Source organism: Micropterus dolomieu, linkage group LG01 (assembly GCF_021292245.1).
Source record: "Micropterus dolomieu isolate WLL.071019.BEF.003 ecotype Adirondacks linkage group LG01, ASM2129224v1, whole genome shotgun sequence".
Classification (NCBI taxonomy): domain Eukaryota; kingdom Metazoa; phylum Chordata; class Actinopteri; order Centrarchiformes; family Centrarchidae; genus Micropterus; species Micropterus dolomieu.
Genome location: NC_060150.1, coordinates 54356983 through 54371524, shown reverse-complemented (window position 1 = coordinate 54371524; position 14542 = coordinate 54356983). Strand labels below are relative to the sequence as shown.

The 14542-nt window shown below is 39.4% G+C and overlaps 1 protein-coding gene across 6 annotated transcripts in view; it reads right to left on the bottom strand.

The window, feature by feature from the left end:
- Positions 1 to 14542, bottom strand: part of slit1b (slit homolog 1b (Drosophila)) — an 81294-nt gene that overhangs the window by 25636 nt on the left and 41116 nt on the right. For all 6 annotated transcript variants that reach the window (XM_046048038.1, XM_046048030.1, XM_046048000.1 and 3 more), the window contains 11 exons: positions 9736 to 9807; positions 9496 to 9567; positions 9107 to 9178; positions 8673 to 8836; positions 8438 to 8585; positions 5930 to 6001; positions 3462 to 3533; positions 2730 to 2801; positions 2146 to 2289; positions 1883 to 2046; positions 258 to 281 (listed from right to left, as the gene is read on the bottom strand). In XM_046048038.1, coding sequence (XP_045903994.1) covers positions 258 to 281; positions 1883 to 2046; positions 2146 to 2289; positions 2730 to 2801; positions 3462 to 3533; positions 5930 to 6001; positions 8438 to 8585; positions 8673 to 8836; positions 9107 to 9178; positions 9496 to 9567; positions 9736 to 9807 — 1076 coding nt within the window. The remainder of the gene's footprint in view (positions 1 to 257; positions 282 to 1882; positions 2047 to 2145; positions 2290 to 2729; positions 2802 to 3461; positions 3534 to 5929; positions 6002 to 8437; positions 8586 to 8672; positions 8837 to 9106; positions 9179 to 9495; positions 9568 to 9735; positions 9808 to 14542) is intronic.

Sequence of the window (14542 nt, the reverse complement as noted above, 5' to 3'; positions counted from 1 at the left end):
GGACAGACGAAAGGTCCATTTAATGTCCCTGACAATCCATCAGATAACTAACGGCATGAGTTCTAAACACAAACATTGAGAGAAAACAGTCAGACTGCAGATTTAAAAGCAGTCATGTCTTGTTCTGGAACTGCCCCAGTGCGTGTTATTGTTATTAAATGCTGTCAAGCTGTTTGGGTTAAATTAAGTGATTAGGCATACACAGTGTAGGCTTGACAGACAGTAAATACTAGAACACACGCACACAACATAATCACCTGGGATGTGGTACTGCTCCTTGGCTGTCATGAAAAAGAAAGACAAACAAAACCATGTCAGTCAAAATGCTTGAAAGGTTCTATGGAACAAACGCATACACACACATATACACACACACCTGAAGAAGGTCTTGTATAAACCTGGCAGCAGTTCACTTTAACATTTTTTAAATGTGACGGAAGACATGCAACGATCTTTCTCCATGTTTGCTGTTTTATGGAAGCGATGTGTCGGCCTGCGGGCAGCTTTCCAGGCCTGGCAGGGGACTAAAGCAGCAGTGAGCAGTTTATGTGGTGTTTAGAGAGCCTGCCATGGTTTCACTGGCCAGGGGCTGGCTTCACACACTGGCATGGTGTGGGTGAAGGAAACGGCCGGGAGCTTTTAGCCACAGGCATCCGGTTACAGTTGGTGAGATTAACTCACTTCATTCTCATCTTCTTGTTATGCACACTGTTGCACTTTCTAACCAATATTTTAAACCTCATATATTGTATAGTAAACCATCGCACATACACTCATGAACACACTTTCTTATGTCTCTTTGTATCACACACTTCACACGCACTGTGTTACTTTACTAGCCGTTTACCTACATTTATTATTAGTTTTGTAATTTTTAAAGGGGAACTTAATATTAATAAAAATGAATACTTCTGTTGGGTCTAAATCAACAATATGGAGCTTAATGTTTTATTCTAAAAGGTAGCCTACTAATTATTTGATGGCATTGAGCTGTTGGAACCTAAATATTTCCCTGCACTTTATTTTACAAGAATAAATGTCTAAAACCACTCTATAGGCAGAAATGTTCCTTAAATTCAATTTATACTTGACTAGATTTTTATCTTAGCCAGAAACAATGTGCTCTTGTAGTTGGAGCACCATGAATCTCTCTATCTAATCACGGATCTCTCAAACTGGAATAATCTTGTATTTGGTACACCTTGTCTGACCCTGACACGATTGGCTTATGATGCTTTACATCAAAGGAAAGTGAAGAGAGACGTTCTCATTGGTTCAGCTTTTTCTGAACAAAGCATTATGCAACAGTCTGCAACTAAATATTACTTTCATTGTCAATTAATATGTAGATTATTTTTGTAATTAACCGATTAGTTTTTTTTGGTCTAGAATGTGTCAGAACATTGCAAAAAATGTTGATCAGTGTTTCCCAAAGTCCAAGATGAAATCCTAAAATGTCTTGTTGTTTCCACAAGCCAAAGATATTCAGTTTATTGTGATTGAGCAGTAATGAAACCAGAAAACTGAGTAATCGATTATGAAAATGGTTGCAGATCAATTAATCATTGCAGCTCAAGTCTGGATTTTGTACTATGAACAGAGAAGTGATTGTGTCTGACAGCAGAATATCTAATATAAGAATGTAACTAATATATATGCTAATAGGGAATGTACATGACAAAAGGCTTGCGGAGGATATTGATTTTGCATTTCTTCTGTGTATATTTCTCTTGAGGGAAGCTTTGCTGTAGTTCAACATCTTATACTATGAACTGTAGCACATAAAACGAGACTGTCACTACCCATCTCAATTCCCACTACTGTCTTTATTTATTCTTCCCATCACACACACACACACACACACTCACACACACACACTAACCAGAGCAGCGGAACTTGTTACTCTTGATCTGTGCGATGCGTTTGTTGGCAAGGCGGCGAGGGCTGGCGCAGCGTGCTCCGCTGGTCTCTATGGGGTTTGAACGCAGGAAGTCAGCCAGCCACTTCACATTACAGTCACACACGAAGGGGTTCTGGGCCAGGTGGCTGAAGGGAAATCACAAGGGGGAAGGACATCAGTCAGATCAGACTGAATGGAGTGGAACAGAACAGAACTTAGAGACTAGTGTGTGTGTGTTTTCTTACAGTGTCTGGATGCTGTGCAGTGAGCTGAAGGTGCCTTTTGCCAGACTCTGGATTTTGTTGTCATACAGCGAGAGCAGAGCCAAATTCTCCAGATCTTTGAACACTGAGGCTCTGATGCAGTGGATCTTATTGGCATTCAGCAACCTGATAAACACAAGAGAACATCAGCATAATGAATTTGATCTCACAAGCCTGGTTTTTGTTACAAGATTTAAATATGGAGGAAAAAAATCCTCTGAAAATTTAAACAGGACCAGACTGTTTAGATGATGACATGACTTGCTTTCAAACAAAACTCCCAAACCTTGTGAACAGCTACCAGCTATAACTGAAGCTTCAGCATGTGAAATGCATCATGTGGTACATAAGAAGATATGGCACTGTTATCAAAAAAGTCCCATCACAGCATGTCAAATGTGAAACAGCTTTACATCTGCTTGACTTGGCAAAAAGACACATTAGTTTCCATCCAAAATTATAGGAGCTTTCAAGCCATTTGACACCTGAAATTCAATTGTGTAAATAAGAAAGTCAGTGTAAATGTCACTTCAGACAAATATATTCATGTTGTGGTTTGGACTTACAGCAGCTCCAGAGAGGCCAGGCCATCAAACACTCCGCTGGGCAGCTCAGTGATCTTATTACCATACAGAACCCTGCACACAAAGATGATTTGGTTTTTTTCTTAAAACAACCTGTATTCATATATTTTCGATCAGTGTTGTAGTTACTATAAAGTTTCATTATCAACTTGCATCATCATAAACAACAGTAAGACCACCATTCCATTGGTAAAACCTTTAAGTAGCTTCACACTCCCCTACAACCCTGCAGAGAACACATTAATGCCACATACAGTATAAACATATGCACACACACGCACATCTACACACACACGGCTCCAGGCTACACAGCGATTATTTGTAAGTCCTGATATTTCATAAGGAATCTCTGTTTACAGAGAGCAGGCGCCGTTATTTAATGAATTATTCAGATCAACAGAAGCTCAAACACACGCAAGCGAGGCAAACAAATGGAGGCATACAAGTATAGTACTGATGTATGTAAATACATATTGATACAGGCACTCTCATAACACTCAATACACACACACTATATCACTATCTTTGTGGGGATCTGCCATTGACATAACGCATTCCCTAGCCCCTTACAGTACCCTGAACCATCACAACTACATGCCTAACCCTAACCCTACCCACCTAATTCTAACCTGAACCCTAAAACCAAGTCTTCACCCTGACAAAACCACACGAACACAAACACACACACACACACACACACTGCATGTTACTCACAGGGAGTTGAGAGCTCGGAGGCCATGGAAAGCATCGGGAGCAATCTCAGATATCTGGTTGTTACTCAGGTCTCTGGGAATGAAGCATACATACAAATACACAGACTTTAGTCACAGCAGACAGAAACAGTTTCTCTGAACTTTGAAAGAACTACTAAATGCTTCATCTTTGTTTTGATGTAAAGGTAAAGGTTGTCCTATGGTCTTCTGCTGCTACTTCACTATCCCACTCTATGACACAGCATTAATCACAGGATGAATAAACAAATTAAATCAGTAGTTCCATATCATTTCTTGCAGCTCAGGAACGTATCTAAGATTAGGAAAAAATCTGGAAACTGCTAACAAATTCATTATTTCTTACTACATAATCTCTTTTCTGTTTTGTTAGAAATTCTGCTGCCGGGGTGTTAACGTCGAGATTGTGATTGAGAGTTTGATGTCTGTCTGGAATTGCCTGCCTGTGGACATCAGGGCAGCTAGAACAGGTTTCAGGGTTTTTAATCTTAAAAAAAAAAAAAAAAACACATTTAGCTTTTAAGTGAGCTTTTTTTTTATTACTTTACTATTTATTACTTTTAACTTATCTTATGAGTGGTTGTTTTTATTTCTGTGTTTGTGATTATTTTATTATTTCATTATTCACATGAAATGTTTTATAGCTAGGTTTAAATCTGCGTGTGTTGTTTGTAAAGACCCTTGTAACTGTACTTCGCCAAAAGTTAAAATAGGTGTATTGTTATTAGGATTGAAAGATGACGAGAAAGTATTCAGTTTTTTCTTTATGTAACACTTCCATGTGCTTTTCTCTGAGGTCAAAAATACATGAATGGTTTTATTGTTCATTTTTTTAAATCCCCAAATCAATTCACTTCAAATAAAAAACATTTATAAAGAGAAGAAACCCCACTTTATGAGATGACTGGACTGTAAGTGATGTGAAAGGCAGTCTCTAAGACAGCGAGAGCAGTTCTGCTGGCCAACTTTAGGTTTTTACATCTCTGATTTGGTCCGGCCCCCCAAACCACAGCATGTTAGATTATAAAATCCTTGTTCTGCTGCCACGTCAGTCGCTCAACTGTCATAATAAATTTAAAGACAAACCACTTAAACCAGCCTGGTAATGTAATCAACCCCCCTCTTAGGGTTTGGGACGGTCTCGCAGTGATGATGTAAGAGGACGAGAAGGATAAGATTTAGAGGAAAAGGAAAACCACAGAGAGACAAAGATGGAGAGAGAGAATGCCTGGGGAATGAAATGGGCGAAGGAAAAGAGAAAGATAGAAGCGCTGAGAGTGGACAGAACAAATGCCTCAACAAATGAAAAAAATGGGTACAAAGCTACAAACATTATTAGTGTGGTCAAGTGTGCATTTTTAAAAAAACATTTTCACCACATCACAGTGATATGCGCTTGATTCATCATACAAGACCGTTAAAAGGCCTCTGATGGCGACTAAATCTCCTTGCAGTCTGACATGAATCAAGCGCTCCTCCGTGCTAAAAATCCACTGAGGCTGATTGTTATTTAGAGCAGGAAAACCACAGCTCGGTGAACGGTGGAGACAGAGGAAAAAGGGAGCAATCCGGTTGGCAGATCAGAGTTTAAAACATGAACATTTTCCCAGAGGTAAGTACCCTTCTAGAGGTAGACATTCTCTAATCTCATTGGTTGAGATGAAACTTCTGGGGTGGAGCCATAAAAACACAGCTTCTGTGGATGGTGTTAGCTTAACTGACTTTAAACTACTTCCTATGAAGAAAATGTGTATTTAATCACTTGATCTCATGACGATCATAATTATACTGTACATCATAAAAGCTAAAGGAAATATTTAAGTGATGATGTTTAACTTCATGGATGAAAAACAAGTCAAAGTTACAACAAAAAATACTTTTAGATTAAATCTAAATTTAAGAGTATTTACAAGCATAAATCTGTTTTCTTTTTAAGAAGTGGTCGTCAACATTTAAGGTGGAGATTTTTAACATTTTTCTCAATTATAGTATGTAAATGAAGTACACTAATTCAGGTTACATTATGCGAACAATTAGTCGATTGATTGATTAAATCTTAAAGCTTCTCACTATCTGGATTTGCATTATCACAAAACTGTCAGTGGAAACCAATTTTAAGACGTTGGAACAAGACTAATTAAGTCTACCAAAGATCCATACATTTTCAGCCAATTTCTGGTGGTAGAAGGCTATGCAATGTAGCCCACACATCCTTCTCCCCAGCTCCTTCTCCCGGGGCATTACCAGGACAGATGGTATGTATACCTTCCTGTTTATTCTGAGTCTGGATCTCCTCCCAGTTTACTTAACTTAGCTAAAGCTTCTGTCACTGCTGTCCTACATTAAAAGGCCAAAGATGGGAAAACAAGTGACATTTATCCAAAATGTTTCTTGAACCTACACTGTTGTTTATGAAACTGTAGTCCTAAAATGTGTCTTTGGAGGACTCACATTCGACGAAGCTTCTTGTAGGAGGTGAAGGCGCCTGGAGGAACCGACTTGATGCCATTCTGCTCCAAACGTCTGGAGAGAGAGAGACAGAGAGAGAAACACACAGAGTGAGAGAGAGAAAATACATTAATAATTTGCCTCCTGTAGGATGTTACTTCCATAAATAGGCCTGTCTGTAGTTTCCATTCACACTACTCAAACATTTGTCCACATACAACATTAATTCAAAGCTCTGTTCCACTGTCAACTCTTATAGATGATATGATTCCATCATATCAGATATCTGATCTGTAAAAAAGCACGCAACAGTAATAGCTTTGTGCACTCTGCCATCACCGCCCCTAAGACTCTCTAGCAATAACAAATCAAGTCAAATGGACTCATGATTTTGTGACTGTTCCGTGTTCCTTGTGTCTAAGTTCTTGTGTTAGTTCACTGTTCGTTAATTCTTCTTATGTGTCTATAGACTGTAAATACAAAGTTCTTATTTTGTGAAACTGAAACAAAAATGCTTAATATCTTACAGGAAATGTAAGATATAAAAGTTTTAATTGTGAAGAAAATGAGTGATGCTTTTCCTTTGTGACATTTCATCCTAGATTTTTTGATTCTTCATGTTCATATCACCTTTTGAGATGGCACTAGCCTAATATTGATTTAAAATCACTTTTTATATATTATTTTATAATATTTTAACCATACTGCTCATTGGCAGTATTGCTAATTTTATACCAATTATTTATTTTTTTTAATGTGTCAAATTCTTTAGTGGAAACTGGCTGAGCCACAGCTAATTTTTCAAAGTTTTTCAATGTTTTCATATAACAGCCAACTAAATAGCAGTCTATACATGCAGCTTCAGTCAAGATACAACATCCCATCTACTATGTGTTTTGGTTTGTCTTGTGCAAGTCTGCTGGTACCACTCAGCCCTCACAATGATTTATTTTTTATGCCAGCAGATATGAGTTCATATCTCCAAGATGCAGTGGGGACAAGCATGTCAAACCTTTAACATTGAATCATAGAATGTTTAAATATTGGCTGAAACATAAAGATCATGTTATCAGACTTGTCCATCTTACCACCTGCTTTAATAAAATGCAGTGTGTGTAGCAGGATTTATATTGTGTGTGTAGATTAGGATCCCAAAACCCAGTGTGTGTTTAATCAAAGCAGGTTTCAGTGAATTAAGAGAAAAGCATGAAGAAGACATGTGAGGTACCATTACACTTACACACTGTAGGCAGCACTGCACTTTGCACTGCTCTTATTCCATTATATTATAACTAGTGATGGACAATAATTCAGAAGTCTCAAAGTGGGAAAACATGAGATCAAAAAATACATGACAACATGGTGTGCCATATGGGCAAAACATAATTTTATGTTTTTTTTAAAATTAATTTCCAGGATATAAGGGTATCTAATGGATTGTATTATGTACTCTAAATGTAAATGCTCCGTATTTGTATAGCGCCTTTCTAGTCTTTTCGACTACTCAAAGCGCTTTTACACTACATCTGCATTCACCATTCACTCACATTTATACACTGAGCCTAAGTGCTTAAACAAAAACTAACATTCACACACATACACTCATACACTGGCGGAACAGCCGCCAGGGGCAATTTGGGGTTCAGTATCTTGTCCAAGGACACTTTGACAAGTAGCCTGGGGGATCCAGGGAATTGAACCGCTGACCTTCCGATTAACAGGCAACCTGTACTACCTCCTGAGCCACAGCCGCCCTCTAGAATGGTGCTAAATAAATTTAATTTAAAACGTTCATATAATTTAAGTTACATTTCTGTTACTATTAATATGTTGGGACTTTCATTTAAAGTATGCGTAAATAACTTTTCAAGGAAGACATTAATCCTGTTACAAAAAAACTGTATTCATAAGAATGTAAACCAACTGTTTCTCAATTCAATAAAGGTTTTGCTGCGTGGTAGGTTTAGTATGGCTAGTAGCTTATGGCTAGCTAAAGTTAACAAACATTATATAGATATTCATGTATAGTAAACATTGCCGACTCAGTTTCTGACTTACTCGTCTTCTATAAATCTTTATATTTGCTTCATCTGAATACAAAATAGTCAAGTCAAACCTATAGCATGGATAACACAACATCTCAATGCAACCTGTACAGCATAAAAAACGCTTTAACTGAGAATAAAGGAAGAAAACTTGAAAAAAGAGGAGGGATTCCCTCCCAGGATCAACAGAAAAGCAACAGATGCCGTGTGTGCAGAGTAGACAGAAATAACAATAGTAATATTACAATATTGAACAACAAAATGACAATATGAGATTTAATTTTACTCTTGGTTGTTATTACTATTATATATATATATATATATGATGCACTAAACATAAAAAAAACAACAGTGATGAATAAGTGATTTTTGTATATCCCAGCATAATCCCCCAGTCATTTTTTTTACTGGCAAGTTGTTTCAGTTGAAATGTAAATGTAAAAGTGTTTTCTTCTGGGATACCCACATCTCAGTCATGGCCTCAGGGAGGTGGGCAGGGATGGCAGTTAGGCCCCTCCCTCTACAGTCCACGATGTTGTTGCTGCAGGAACACATAGGAGGACAGGAGCCGGATGCCAGGCTACACGGCTGGACGAAGGCACTGCCACCGTTGCCTACAAACAAACAATAAAAAATGTTCCAACATCAACTCCATCATCCACAGTTGGACCTCAGTGTGTTGTGTCACTGGGCTGCTGTACCTGGGCAGGCAAAGTCGCTCTTGCGCAGCTCGGCAAGGTTGAGGCCCCTCAGCGTGGGAGGAGAGCTGCACTGAGTGTAGAGGCCTAAAGCCGCCCTCTGCCGCAGCCATGGAGACAACCAGGCCAGGTGACAGTCACAACGCAGAGAGTTAGAGTGGAGACGACTGGGAGAGAAGGGAGGAGGAGGAAGAGGAAGCGACGGAGAGAGGAGATCAGGGGAGGAAGTGCAAGGTGGGAAAAGGAAAAGAAGAAGTGAGGAGCAATAGAAGGGGAAGAAGGTATAAAAATTAACAAGAATAGAGGAAGAAAATAGAAAAAAGAAAGGAGGAAATAAGTAGAGAAGAATTATCGGTATAAGAAAAGAAAAAATTAAATACAAGATACAAACACTGTGGCATTCTGGGTAATTTAGTGAAAGAACGTAAGGAACTTACAAGGTGCGAAGCTTCGGCATGTGGTTGAAACTGGAGACCGGAATACTACTGATGTTGTTGTTGTTCATTGTGCTGGGAGAGAAGGATGTAAAATAGAGATAAAGGGAGGCAGAGAGGGAGGAAAAAGAAAGACACAATAAAAGGGAGGCAGACAGGAATAAAAACAACAGAGGGAGCAAAGGAGCGGTGGGAGAAAAAAACATAAGTGGAGAAAGAAAGAGTGAGGGAGGAGAAGATTGGGAGAAGAACAAGTGAGGTGAAATAAAAAGAGTGAGACACAATGACAAGATGGGAGACAGGGGAGGAGAGAGTGAGAATAAGAACGAGCAGATAGGAATAAATAGTGTCTGAAATACTTCAGGTTTTATGTGATCATTCAGAATACTCACAGTACTTCCAGGGACCGCAGAGCTCTAAACGCCCCCTCCTCTATGCAGCTGATGTGGTTTTTATCCAGCTGACTGATAATGAAAAGAACACAACACCTTTCACACAGGTTCAAGCATACAAGAGTATCTTATGTGAGTCTATGAGTGCAAACTGGCGGAAGATAGATACAAAGGTTTTTTATTTTATCAGTTTAACTGTTGTGTGTGTGTGTGTGTGTCTTTGTGTATACGTTCACACACAGGTTTTTGAGGTCCGTGGCTCCTCTGAAGGCCCTCCTTGGGATGGCCTGGATGAAATTTTCACTTAGGTCCCTGAAAAACAAGGAAACAGAGAGAAACTTGCTGTGGAGAGATACCAATTTTACTCAGAGTTGATTGAGTTTTAAAAATTTGGTTAACACACAGCAATCCTTGAAAAACCTGGCAGCACGTGTCCGATCAGTCTATTTTGTCTGAATTTCAAATTTTTGAAGAGAGAGCTTATACCCAAATGCCAAGCTTTGGGAAAGATATTTTTTATTTCTGTAATCAGATTATTTAATGATGCTTTGGCAATATTATGTTGTTGTATTGCTAACGCTATTAAAGCACACTGACAATAAGAAAGTCTCCGTGTCTTCATCTCAATCTGTTAAAGGGATTCAGATATATTTATAGGAGAAGGAAATAAACATTTAAAAATAAAAAAAATAAAAAAGGAAACTTTAGACAAAACAATTTTAAACTATATGAATTTACAGCATTGTAAAGTTTTAAATCTTAATATCCAGAAATGTTTCAGGGCTCTATGCTGGTAGACACTGGGTTATCTTGCAGCCTTCACCCACTATCAGTCTAGTAACTTTCAGGCTGATCCGCACCATTACCAGCTAGTTTCATACCAATCTAAACACCAGTTCCTCTTTATCTTAATGTAGTTCTTCCCTCCAGCCCGGGGGGATATGGAGGGCATGCAGCAACCAGATTGCTCAGAGACCAGAGAGGGTCACAATGTGGTACAACAAGCCGACTTCACCACTGACATAAAGAATGATGAGAGGAATAGACAGCAACAATAACAACAACAGAACCCAACTGATAAAAGCAGAACTAGAGGGATGAAATTGACCACAGAGGAGGACGTACAGTTCATCTCTGGCCTGCCCTGGAGGACCTCAGACACACTAATGTCAGGGTCAAAACAGAGAGCCTGACAGCAGAGGAAACACCCACATACTGAGACTTCTCTGTGAAAGCAGATTATACTCACACAACAGAATGTAACACCGAATCTAAACCTTTAGTTTTTTTCTTAAAAATGACAGTCAAGAAATTAGCAAACCAGTAAAGTAGCATCTATCTGTTTTCATTCCTAAATATATTGTGTTACTGATGTGTGATGTGATGATATCGTACTTGTGTAACTGCTATTAACACCATACTACGCTACACTCCACAATACAGTTGGGCTAAACACCAATCATTTTGATATTTTTAGAGCCTTACCAGACTAAAATGTCAAGTTTGACCGGAAGGTAGTGCTAATATGCTAACAGTTGTTAACAGTGATATAAACATACTAACAGAAGGGACAGGGTCTGTTAGCTTGTTACGGTTAACATTCAACTTAAAGCACAGCTGAGCCAGCTATTGGCTGTTAAAAGCAGAGTCAAGTCAAAACAGACAATATAGTACTGAGCCTAACAAAGCTGAGTCTGAGATATCCTCAAATGGCCACCGTGCAGCAGATAAAGTCTTTGATTTATGGAGGTTGATGACCTTTCTTCTGGCGCCACCTTTAGGACAAACATTACTTTATTTGTCCCACTTGTGGTAAAGATCTAAAAGTAAAAGCTGGTGACCCTTATACAACATGCTGAAGTTTAGGGTTATACAGAAGCTACTTTCGGGAATAAAGCATAACAAACCGGAGAAGAGTTGCGCAACATGTTTAATTTTGAGGTATCTAAAACAATACAATGTTTGTTCATATTTTTTAACAACCCAACTGTTTGTATTGAGTATCCCTGTCTTTAAAGGCATCACTAACAGCTACAGACAGCAGGAACGTCTCTGCAGCCAATCTGTTTCCGATCAATCTTTGCACTCAGTTTACTCAGTTACAGCTCTGTTTCTGTCAGAGGTTCAGTAGTAAAACAGAGATCTCCTCTCTGTGGCCAAACCAGAGGAAGTATGATGGAGAGGCCAGCGGTTAAAAGCAGCAAGACAGCTTGAAATAAAATACATCAGATCGATAAAACAAGACTATCCATCCATCCATCCATCGTCAACCGCTTATCCTGCATACAGGGTCGCGGGGGGGCTGGAGCCAATCCCAGCTGACATCGGACAAAAGGCGGGGTCCACAACAGCTAAACTTGACACTGTCTGACATCTGTGATAAAAGCAGAGGTATCACTGTGTTGTTGAAGCATAAAGCTCAGCAGTGTCTGAGACATGAAACAACCAGTGAAGGAGGCGATGAGGGATATACAGAGTGACAGAACAGACAAAAGGAGTTCAACGAGGGTGATGCAGGTATAACTTTGAAAAAGACAGAAGAGAGAGTTGTGGTGGTTAAGCATCTGATCAAGACCCTTCCTAGTGGAGGCATTTTCTGACCAAGTGGGAGACCCCAGAGCAGATCCAGAACACAGTGATTATATGTCCAAAATGGCCTGGAAACACCCTGGGATACCAGAGAAGGCGCTGCAGGATAGGGATGCGTGTGCTTGTTTGGTTAAGCCTGTCACTCGAACTGACGAGAGCAGTGAAAGTGGACGGATTTAGAGATGAGTAGAGCTGAAAGATGGAAAGGAAAACTAGCAAATAAAGATAAATATAAATGGGTGGGAAGAAGAAAATGTAACACAGTATAAGTGAAAGAGAGACAGAGAAGGAATAAGGCATCAACCAGATTATGAGAAGAGTTGAAGCAAGAAAGCGATTGTAATGGTGACAGGGAGACAGAGAGAGAGAGAGAGAGAGAGAAATGGTTGAGGCTTGATAGAAAGAGACAGAGAAGAAAAGAGTCCTGTTGTACATACAGTTTTTCAGCTTCATTTCAAAGAGGGCTCAAGGCCAGTGAACCAAGCTAAATCCTTATTCTTGTCTGTCTGTCCCTCTCTGTTTACTCCAAGTAAGCTTTATATCCATGGATAAAAGCGGCAGAAAACCAGTGTTGTTAAAGGATTTTAGTTCTGTCTGTCAAAAATATATTTATTTATCTGCAGTAAAAGAAGAAACAAAACAGAGCTCAGCCAACAAACACTACTGCCAATACAACAGTATGTGGTTTCAAAGTTTGGTCTTCTCAGGAAACACGGCTGGAAGGGTTTGAAAAAATATGCTTCTAGTTTGAATCTGAACCAGCAATTTAATGCAACAAGAACATACAGTAGCTTTGAAAAAAGTTAAATAAGATGTGATGTTAACTGTGATTGATACCCATCTCAAGCAAGTTTCAGAAAGCAAGTCTCAGAAAGTTGATGTCAATACAAGTGGTTTTCCCCTTGGGAAACTGGTTAGGGGAGGAAACAATTAAGTGGTGACAACATAATGAAGACTGACATTGCTCTGTGAAGTTATTTCATCTTTTAAAAACACAACTGTAGGATATCCTACCCGACAGCAGAGAGAATAAATCTGTGTTTGTGGCAGAGCGGGGAACACACTGGGCAAGATTGATTTATCTAAACAAAATCAAAGACTAGTGGACGACATGATAAATGCTCACACAAAAACAAAACTTGAAAAATAAAAGCAGTCTGTTTGGCTGACAGCCAGCTGTTGTGACCACGTCTAAACAACAGCATCACATCAAATTAACTGCCTTTCTTATTACATGTTGTGCCTTATTCCCTTTTTCCTTCTTTCTCTGATTTGATTTCATGAAGTGTATTCTTGTATTTCTGCTTATGCTTGTAAAGGAAGTCATAAGTGCTGATTCTTTGGAAAATCATACGGTCAGCTGACAATATCAGGATAATGGGGCGTAGCACAGAAAAGACGAAGCAGAGCTTAAACTGTGAGCTAAACCTGTGTCCATTCCTATATTAAAGCATACAATGCAAAACATTTTGCGTTTCTCTCTGTTGCTCGTGTCACTCAGCAAACCCCCCTCCCCATCAAACCCACAAGAGGGAGCCCTGGCAACCTCATCCTGCATAGGGCTTGCTCTCCACAGAACTCCTCGGCAAGACGCTGGCCCCTCTAACTTCGACTACTCTGCTCAAAGTAGCCCCTCCAATGCTTCCTAGGGCAGAGCACCACAGACTTCAGAGGCAGCTGTGATAGCGTCTAACAGCAGGATGTGAGGCTAGTACACCGCTGTCCCCCCTCAAAAGTTATTCCCCACTGTTTGTCATCATGCCTCCTTGCCACTCGTCGATACAAGCGGCATGACATCAAACATAATGAGCCCGAAACGCCCTTCGGATGAGGCAGTTCTTCAATTGCTGCTGGTTGTTTCTCAACCATTGTGACGTAAAAAAAATCTGAAGCCGCAGGCTGAAGATATTGAGCTTGACTGAGTGAGGGGTGCTGCGCAATGTGTGCACGAGCAGTGACTGACACCGCATTAGCGATTCTTCCTTTCTCCGATTGGTTGTTTGGACTTTGGTGTGGTGGATTCGCTAAAGCTTTTTTAAACTTTCTTGGTGTCCAGTTAGTCTCCTTTAGGTTTTAAACGCTGAGGCGTCATACACTGTATAAAGCACGTCATTTTGCATCAACTTGTGAAGTGCTGCCATCTCACCTAATTGGCTCTAACAAGACCACAATAAAATTAATAAGAGGGAGATGCAGCTTTAACATACTTTACATGGCATGTAATGTATTAACCTAATTATTAATGAATAATCAATAAGTAAAATATAACATATTATTCAAATCTATGCAAACATAGAAATGTATGTGTTTAATTTATACTCACATAAATACTTCACATGCATCCACATTCACAACACACATGCATAAGGGCAGGTCGTTCTCCGTCTCTCACACACACACACACACACACACACACACACTATATTAAAAATGCTTTCCCATCACGTTGTTAAGATAT